At 42.6% G+C, this 8578-nt stretch overlaps 3 protein-coding genes across 13 annotated transcripts; 1 reads left to right on the plus strand and 2 right to left on the minus strand.

Annotated features, from left to right (window-relative positions):
• Positions 1-66: 66 nt before the first annotated feature.
• LOC135678749 (uncharacterized) lies at positions 67-3433 on the minus strand. Of its 11 annotated transcripts, none has more exons than XR_010515077.1 (4): positions 3015-3416; positions 2318-2380; positions 1769-1814; positions 67-391 (listed from the first exon to the last, which is right to left on the minus strand). XR_010515077.1 is itself a non-coding variant. In XM_065191886.1 (3 exons), the coding sequence occupies exons 1-3, from the start codon at positions 3272-3274 to the stop codon at positions 341-343; spliced, it is 357 nt and encodes a 118-aa protein (XP_065047958.1). In that variant the 5' UTR covers positions 3275-3414; the 3' UTR covers positions 67-340. The 11 variants fall into 11 exon arrangements, 1 of the variants encoding a protein (XP_065047958.1); XR_010515078.1 differs by lacking the exon at positions 67-391 and adding an exon at positions 399-1249; XR_010515080.1 differs by lacking the exon at positions 1769-1814 and having other exon boundaries at positions 2318-2414.
• A 160-nt stretch (positions 3434-3593) lies between these two features.
• LOC135678751 (F-box/LRR-repeat protein At4g29420-like) lies at positions 3594-6487 on the plus strand. Its single transcript, XM_065191887.1, has 2 exons — positions 3594-4112; positions 5480-6487. The coding sequence occupies exons 1-2, from the start codon at positions 3611-3613 to the stop codon at positions 6331-6333; spliced, it is 1356 nt and encodes a 451-aa protein (XP_065047959.1). The 5' UTR covers positions 3594-3610; the 3' UTR covers positions 6334-6487.
• A 238-nt stretch (positions 6488-6725) lies between these two features.
• On the minus strand, positions 6726-7942 carry LOC135678752 (inorganic pyrophosphatase 2-like). The gene is made up of 4 exons (XM_065191888.1): positions 7770-7942; positions 7561-7682; positions 7266-7467; positions 6726-7172 (listed from the first exon to the last, which is right to left on the minus strand). The coding sequence occupies exons 1-4, from the start codon at positions 7905-7907 to the stop codon at positions 6807-6809; spliced, it is 828 nt and encodes a 275-aa protein (XP_065047960.1). The 5' UTR covers positions 7908-7942; the 3' UTR covers positions 6726-6806.
• Positions 7943-8578: the final 636 nt, after the last annotated feature.

An 8578-nucleotide genomic window follows, 5' to 3' on the forward strand; every position in this document is an offset into this window, starting at 1 on the left:
TGCAAATTTATAATGTAATTTTTATCTATTATTTATGAATCACTCAAGCTATTTCACAATTGCATGTTTATTAATTTTTTTTCTCTAAATTCCATTAAAAATATAAATATGTTTCCAAACACAATGTTCATAAAAGTTATTACTGTTTTATACACAAAGGGGTACAAGAATCCTTACATATGCAACTTCAGGTCTCTTAGGAAAACATCATGTTTGACACAAAGATGGATATAACCAACCTAAGAGTAGTGCCAAAAGACATTGAGCACCAGTGCTTCATTTGCTTGCATCCTAGGGCTTAAAGGTGCTTAATGGTTAATGCATTTTGATCATCCCGTCCTTATTCTCCTGTCCGAGACCTGCTGAAGAACCAAGAGTTCATGTTCCTAACCTGGCCAATTTCAATAAAGGTGAAAGCCATCAGATTTATGTTTCGTCTGTTATTATAAAGGGCACAAAGATGGAGAAAATGCCGTTTCCTCAAAGCAGAAATAGTTGATGTGAACAATGAAAGTAAACATACCATGGAATTTCTGAATTTATCCTGGAAGCATTTTGTCAGTATGGCCAGGGGAATTTGCCACAAAATAAAGGGTAATGTAGCATCTAGGGGAAATGTATCCTTATCCAAGCAATAGGAAAAAGAAACACATCTTTGATCAGGCAAAAGAGGCAATTCAATAGATGCCTTTCTATAGAAAAAGAGAAGGATTCATGTAACCTCCAAGTCCAACAAAGGATTTATACACTACTATCACATCATAAAAAAAGGAACTTGAAGAACAGTCCGTACTGGGCCGAAGTAGCATAAAAAGTGGAGAAATTTGGTTGCCTGCAATTAGTCTGTTTGTAAGTCCTTTCGCGACAAGCATCTTACTCACAAATATTTGATTACTTGCAATTAAGCCATTTGTACCACGTGTACATATAATTGAACCCTTACATACTGCAAATAAACTCACAATCTAAAACGTCACATGTCACACTTCTGGATTGGATTGCAGTTGCAACTACAACCTATAGGTATTTGTTTTTTGCTTATAATCACTACATGTTGTCATTTATGGTTATAGGCAACCAAATGCCCCCATATACAGCTAATCTAATTCATCATTTATGTTTTTTCACCCTGAAATAAAAAAGAAAAGAAAGCAAGAAAGGAATGATAAAGAATGCACAAATAGAAAGTGCAAAGCAGTGGATCACTATCAGGCTTCGAGGTCTTCAAAATCTGCTGCTCTCTCTCAACCTGCCACAATCATATATTATCAACATACGCAAGGCAGTACTACCAATGCTGCATGGATCTATATAATACACATAAGTGTTAGAATGAAGATGCAGAGTAGAAAACATATTAGCTGTGTTGCAAATGCAGGGTCCCATGCTCATGATGCACAAGAACTTCATGGGCTAGGTGGTGTGATGGTACTGATTGTGCCAATCCATGTGGAGCCCATGCCAGCCGAATGGCCATGTACTTGGGTTATAAGGGCACAGGTATTTGGCATGCACCATTGCATCATGTCAGATTAATCTCGTGTGGTATATGTCATCACAGGAAACACTTCAAAACCAAGACTAAACCCACCAAGGACTGTTATACATGGTGCATAACATACCATGCCGTGCCAACTGGCATGCCACCTGTGCCAGCCAACATAGACCAAAACTTGACCTAGCCATGTCTTGGTACAACCAACCTGACCATCCTTATATTAAACAAGTTTTCATTTGTCATTGTTTTACAAGAGTAAGAAGATGGTACCTTCTGCCATATGCCAACCCTCAACCTTGATGTAGAAGGATAGAAGCTGGTGTGAAGTGTGTTTATGTTAATAAAGTTACCAAGAATGAACTAAGAATAGTGGAAACAAGTAACAAAAACTCAAAGACAAGCTTATGATGGTTGTCAGAATGTTGCCACAGCAAACCATCCCCATCTATAGTGGGATTTGATCAAGATTTTGAAGACTGAAACAAGACATTGGCAGCCTACAAATAATCTTTTCTTACCCACTTTTGCAACTTGAATATTATGCTAAAATATGTATTGTGAATCACAAAAATAACTTCTCAATGTATTACCACATTTTCATTTGCAAGATGGAGAGGATGCTACTTGTTATGTGTATTATAATATATTTGGAATTCATCTTAACAGTTAAGGAAACTAACTTCCATAACCCATTTTAGTCACAATTCCATTGCCATATAGGAAATTGGATTGCGCAAATGCATTACTAAATACAAACAATCGCTTCACAAGTACCTTGATAGATTTCTAGCAGAAATGAACCATTTGATGGATGCATACCTAAAACATTATTTCCAGAAATGTCCAAAACTTGAATATGTGGGATGGAACAGCAACAAATAGCTGCAAAAATCATAGAACAGCAACAAAGCATGTTCTATGAGAAAACATATATTTCAAGTTATCTGTAACTAAGGGATCCATTTGTATGTGCATAACTTGAAGGCATGGATAAGAGATTCACATTTTCCTTGACTGGTGCAGTCCCAATAAAGTGCATGAACAGATGCCAAAAAAAAAAAGGAGAGAGAGATAAAAAAAACACCAATATTAGCTTATCTTTCTCCAATTTTTATATAGATGAAACTAATACACATTGTGGCATAACTTGTCAGCTGTTTCTGCATTCCAGCAAACTTTGTAGAACTAAAACTCAGAATCACCAAACGAGGGAGCACCGCAATAATAGTTAATCAGCATTGAGAAAAAGTTCTTTTTCTAGTTGACTATGTAATTGCCCTACTTTTCCTCGAGCTACTCAATTCTCAGAAACTACAAGTAATTTTTTAACATTTTTAAACAACAAAATGACACTTCAAGCATAGGTCTGAGAAATTATTTTAATGTCTTCGTCACTGGTTTTCAATAATTACAAAAAGGGGGAGATTTTACACTTAAATCAAGATAGCAACATGTATATAAAGCAGTTGCAGCCTTCTATATGCATCTTTATTTAAAGGGAGGTAAAAACTCTTACCTTTTCTCCTTGGCCCTCCAGTACGCCGGCGCCGATTCCCGGTACAAGAACTTGGCCGGAACACCACCTCTGATTCCCTGATCCTCGATTCTCCCGATCCCATCCGCATACTCTCTGTCATTCAACACCACCGGCCTCACCTCCTCCTCCTCTCGACCATCGCCGCTAATCACTGGATTCCACTCCGGAATCGAGGGCCGACGCCTCGGCGACAGGGAAGCGCTTCTTCGAGGAGGAGGCCGGCACGGCGGCAGGGGCATAAGAGGTGCGAGGAGGGCAACGATGGGTGTGGCGACCGGACTAGGTTTCTGGTTTCTTCGTCGCTACACGTCGCCATCGGATATAGAAGACAAAAGGCGTGATTCGCTAAACACCTCTCTCTCCCCCCCCCTCTCTGTTTAATGTGGTTTATTATTATATGAACGCAATAGTTTAATTAAATGATGAGACATATTTTGGACCCTAACAACCATTCTTTGCTTAGGAAGCAACGTATTGACTTCGTTAATATTAATGGGGTTGATCTCATCACTCTGAGATGCGTCGATATCCGGTAGACCAAAGGCCAAGATATAATTATATATATATATATATATATGCGGAGCGCGGTCGTCGTCGTCTGCTCGTTGTGGTCGATGGAATTGGAGGATCTGCCTTCTCCCGTCCTGGTGGAGATACTAAGTCGGCTCGGCGATTCGACCGAGCTGGCCCGGTGCCGCCTCGCCTCCCGGACCCTCCGCTCCCTGTCCCGTGACGTCCGATCCGTCCGCCTCTTTTGCTCTCGCGACCGCTTCCTCCGGTCCCGCGCCCCTGACACCTGCGACCACGACACCCCTTTCAGGTCCCTCGTCGCCAACCTCGCCTCCTTCCTCTCCGCCTCCCCCGGCCCCCTCGCTCTCGCCCTTGCAGCCGAGCGGCCCCTCTCCGCCCCCGCCGACGAGGTCGACGACGCCGACGACCTACACCTCACCGCCGTCCCTTTCCTTGCCCGGTGGCTCCCCCTCCTTGCCGCCCGCCTCCGCTCCCTCGCCATCGACGATTACTGGCTCCAGTCGTGCTGGCGCCCTTCCCAGGCTTTATCCCTCATCGCCGACATCTGTGAGCTCTATCGCTTTCCTCCTTTGAATCCCCATCCCCTAATTTTATCGTTTTTGGTTCTTTTTCTTGAAATTACACTGATTATGAATGCTATTCTGTGCACACTGGAGAAATTACATGCCCTCATTGCATGCTGAGAACCAAAAAATTGAATGTATTTGCATACAATTCAAGATATTTTTGTGTTGCTTGGCCACCAGCGGTGCGTGGACATGATTTAGAAGTCAAGACCTCGATGAATCTGTTTTGGTTTTTACATAGTTCCGTGTAATTAGATTTATTCATGCTTAGAGGCCATCCAACGCGAGATCATACTGTACTACATATAAATAATTCTTCTTTTCCTTCTTTAATCTTCCTTCACATCTTGGACTTTGGATTTCTTAATGATAAAGTTACTACCACCTCAACTTGTTCTTTTCTATCTCTATTATGACTTGCATAACAACACCTGGGATCAACTTGCAATATGAATATGCTGTTATTTTAGAGGGTCAATATGAGGTCAATATTATTTGTAAAGGAAATTAGTATGCTTAGATAAAATTCGAGTCACTAATCATGTAGCAACTAAGTTCTCAGAATTGCAACATCCACTATGGAAATTAGTATGCTTAGACAAAATTCAAGTCACTAATCATGTAGAAACTACGTTCTCAGAATTGCAACATCCACTATGGAAATTAGTATGCTTAGATAAAATTCGAGTCACTCATCATGTAGCATCTAAAATCTCAGAATTGCAATATCCACTAAGGCACATCCAGACGTTAGCAAACATTAAACAAGCTGAAGAAGACAAGGTTCTTAAACTGCAAATTTCTTCAGGAAGGTAATCATATTGGAATTTTTTTATATTTTACTGCAAGAAAAACCCGGAGAGGATCAAGATGATTTTTTTTTCCTCTTTTGAAAATTGATCTATTCATCTTGTGAAAAATAATCCTTCATATTGTGTCAACTGTTTATGGAAAGAATTTGATTAAATTGGCAATATTATGTCTTGCTGATATCAGTAGGAGGTAGGAGATTAAATAGGTCCTTTCATCTATTTCAAAAAATCCATTATTGCTGCCATATTTTAGTCATGTCCTTGGAGAGAAATATAGTATGTATATATGTATGCATGCATATGAGTCTTCTGAAGTCGTAGGTTTTCTAGAGCTGCTCTGTTCATGTGTGATTTATCTCTACCTTGTTAAAAAATGACTGAAATTGCATGTCTACTTGCACCAATGAGTCCCTTACGAGTTCTGTAGATCTATTAAGCTCATAAGTTTGTGATCCTTGTATGGGAAAATAAAAATCATTGCAACTGCTCATTCTTTTCTCGTATGCTGTTCCGAACTAAAAGGTTGCATATGCAGGTCATGATCTTGTAAATTTGGAGGTCAGAAATGCTTGGCTGTCGGTTGAGGAGCTAAAACCAATGCACAAATTGACTTCACTGACCCTTGAATTCATAAGACTAGATGATGCAAACCTCGACAAGGTGAATGAATGTTTCCCTTCTCTCCAAGCTCTTAACTTGATCGGGGTTGGTGGGCTTAAGGAGCCCAAAATTCATCTTCTACAACTAAGGGTCTGCACGTGGACGGTTTCAAATTTTGTGCTATCTCTAACGGTATGTGCACCCAAGTTGGTTGAGCTGAAACTTAAGTGTGTTGAACCAGAGTCCCTTCATCTGGAGACTCCTCTATTATCTGAACTTGATGTTACAATCAAAAAGGCTAGAGCACCCATCGTAGTGGGAGAAAAACTCAATTTGAGGTCTCTCAGGATAGAGTCCTCGGATCTATGCAACTTGGCACAAGTGTTTGCTCCCAGTCGAACCATTAAGCGGTTGGAGTTGGAAGCGTATGGATCTAGCCACGTTGTTGATTTGGTGGAACAGTGCACTATTGATCTGTTGAGCACCTTCCCGGACATAGATGAACTGGTATTGGGGCCAAGGGCTTGGTTTATCCTCCCAGAAAATCTCAGCGTAAGAGGCGAACTCAAGAATTTGAAGAAACTGATGGTTCATCTAGCACCAGAAGAACTTGATGCTGCAATGATTACCTGGAAATTGACCCCCTTATTGACACATGCCCGTTATTGCCAAGTTGTGATGCTTATTCCTGCTGCTGCCTCCATGGATAGCAGGACGCATGTCATTTCCAAGTGTATCAGTAATTTTCCGGGCATAAGATGGAAATGGGACACATGGAAATGTGGTTGAAACTCTCCATATTATGTCATTTTGATGCATTTACTTCATTTGGCAGAGACATTGCATCTGATCAACAGTGGCCCATAGCAGATTGGTGGTTGTAATCAAGCTGTAATGCGCATATGATAAACTACTATTTATTCTTGAGGTTTCTTTTATGTAATTATGCCTCACTTTTCATTGTCAAAATCAAATGTGAGTATTATTATACAACTTGCTGTGGTTTTGGAAAGTCAGAGATTAGAGATGAGAAATCAGCAGTGAATCATGATGGGTCTATTTGACTGATTAAGTTATGTTGGCAAGATGGAAACTTCAGTTTGTCCCAAGTTCCAAGTACCTACTGCTTCAATCCAGTTCCCAAGTGCATGATTGTCTCTGTGTAACTCCCGAAGTGCAAGTGCAACAAAAGAGGCTTACATATTGGCATTCGAATGGTTCGGCATCATCACCAGCATATCCAAGGATCAAAACTGGCACGTTTAGTTAGGAACTGGAAGAGACTTGGGAAAAGCCTCGATGGAAGACGGTGGCAGTGTCTGAAACTTGCAATCGACTGAAATCAGCTGGCTGGGGCTGCTGCGATCAGCCGAGGCGGACTCACTGATGAGCCGAAGCAAGACTCGCTCAAGCTCCTCTGCGTTGCTCCACTCATGGATCTCAGCTCTGAGGGCCTGAGGATTGTCAACGATGAGCTGCCACAGTGGGTAGTTCTTCCTTGGCATCACGCAGTCCTCTTCGTTCAGCCTCAGCGACGGGCAGTAGTCTCCTTTTCCATCGCCGAGGTAGATGAACCGCTTCCTCCCCTCGAGGAATGCTGATGCTTGAATCCTCTCGATGATTGCACTCTACGTGTCAGAGAATAGGAGGAGCAGTGGAGAGGATTATACCGAATCTAATTTGCATGAGCGTTTGTAGGGCCATGCAGGAACAGAGTTCACCTTACACATGTTGGGAGGGCAGAGACAGCAGCCATGGGAAGAAGATTTGAAGTCATGGTGAGGGAAAATTCTCAGCCTCCCTTCCTCATCAACATAGCCTGGGTTTGTATGGATCTCCGAGAAGTAGGCCAGGAGGCCATGGTGCTTCAGAATGGTCTCGATGAAGAATCTGTTGGCATCACTAACAATCCGCAGCTCACATCTGAGAGTCGCACCACGTAGGTACCATCCAATAAGATGCTGGGGAAAGAGACGAACTAGTCATCAAGAACCATGAAGCAGGGGCTAAGCATACCCGAGAGCGTAAGCTGATTTGATGGCTGCAACGGCGTTGGCGGGCAACGGAGCCCTCTTCAGGTTCTCCGAGATCTCCTCAATCGTTCTACCCTGCGAGTGGAGCTCCTCCATCACCCTATCCTGAATCCGAGGAACCAATCCAATCAGCACGCCGAGAAACCCGCATGAAACAAGGAACACGTGACACAGGAAAGGAGTGACATGTACCATGGCGGAGTTCCACGGCATGGCTTTGAGCAGCTCGTCGAACAGCTGCGTGCCACCGAGATCGTCGATGACCCAGTTATCGCTGTCGCAGTCGATGATAGTCTTGTCGAAGTCGAACACCACCACGACGTCTGCCATGGGCGAGAGAGAGAGAGAGAGAGATTAAATGCAGGGAAGCGCGATGTATGAGCAACGAGGCAGCAGCGGTGCTTGGTATTTATAGGGCACAAGATGCCAATGGTACATTACGCAGGAGAACAAGAAGGTGCGGTATCTTCAGGCGAAGGCCACTTCTTCTGGGCTGGTGCTCCTCTTTGCACCCAACACAACCATGGTTGGTGGGATGACCACCACCAACCCGTTACACCCAGTGCATGCGTACCTAAGATTAATCGCAGGGGGATGTAGGGATTAATTCTCGGAATATGCCCATTACCTTCCCTTAACAGTTTTAGGCAGGAGCGATGCCTCCTTGTACATCTGCATTTGCATCTGCATGCAGTTCTTGTTCTTGTGACAACATAAACACATGGAATTTTTCTTGCTGTTTCCGCAGGGAAGATGTGTTGCACAGATTGTGTGCGGTACCTGTCACCTAACTTCCTTCTATCTTGTTGCTTTGAGAAATCGTTCTGATTCATGGCTATGAAATTGATCTACTGTGTCTGCTACACTGACACCTCTCCTGAGAAGATCATATAAATCCCCTGATGTTAGGATCTACAGAAGTATTAGAAATGAGCTTCAAAATAATGTTTGGTTCTAAAAGCACTGTTTAAGCTTTCAGGATGCCTTCATGCTGAGTAACC

Source organism: Musa acuminata, chromosome BXJ1-7, assembly GCF_036884655.1.
Source record: "Musa acuminata AAA Group cultivar baxijiao chromosome BXJ1-7, Cavendish_Baxijiao_AAA, whole genome shotgun sequence".
Taxonomy (NCBI): Eukaryota; Viridiplantae; Streptophyta; class Magnoliopsida; order Zingiberales; family Musaceae; genus Musa; species Musa acuminata.

Excerpts from the sequence above, each read along its gene's own strand:
- LOC135678749 (XM_065191886.1), bottom strand. The coding sequence starts at position 3,274 with ATGCCCCTGCCGCCGTGCCGGCCTCCTCCTCGAAGAAGCGCTTCCCTG. Across the intron at positions 1,815-3,014 it reads TGGAGGGCCAAGGAGAAAAG|CTTCTATCCTTCTACATCAA; the intron begins GTAAGAGTTTTT and ends ACTTCACACCAG. Across the intron at positions 392-1,768 it reads GGGTTGGCATATGGCAGAAG|GTTAGGAACATGAACTCTTG; the intron begins GTACCATCTTCT and ends GAAATTGGCCAG.
- LOC135678751 (XM_065191887.1), top strand. The coding sequence starts at position 3,611 with ATGCGGAGCGCGGTCGTCGTCGTCTGCTCGTTGTGGTCGATGGAATTG. Across the intron at positions 4,113-5,479 it reads ATCCCTCATCGCCGACATCT|GTCATGATCTTGTAAATTTG; the intron begins GTGAGCTCTATC and ends TTGCATATGCAG.
- LOC135678752 (XM_065191888.1), bottom strand. The coding sequence starts at position 7,907 with ATGGCAGACGTCGTGGTGGTGTTCGACTTCGACAAGACTATCATCGAC. Across the intron at positions 7,683-7,769 it reads TGCCGTGGAACTCCGCCATG|GATAGGGTGATGGAGGAGCT; the intron begins GTACATGTCACT and ends CCTCGGATTCAG. Across the intron at positions 7,468-7,560 it reads AAATCAGCTTACGCTCTCGG|ATGTGAGCTGCGGATTGTTA; the intron begins GTATGCTTAGCC and ends TGCGACTCTCAG.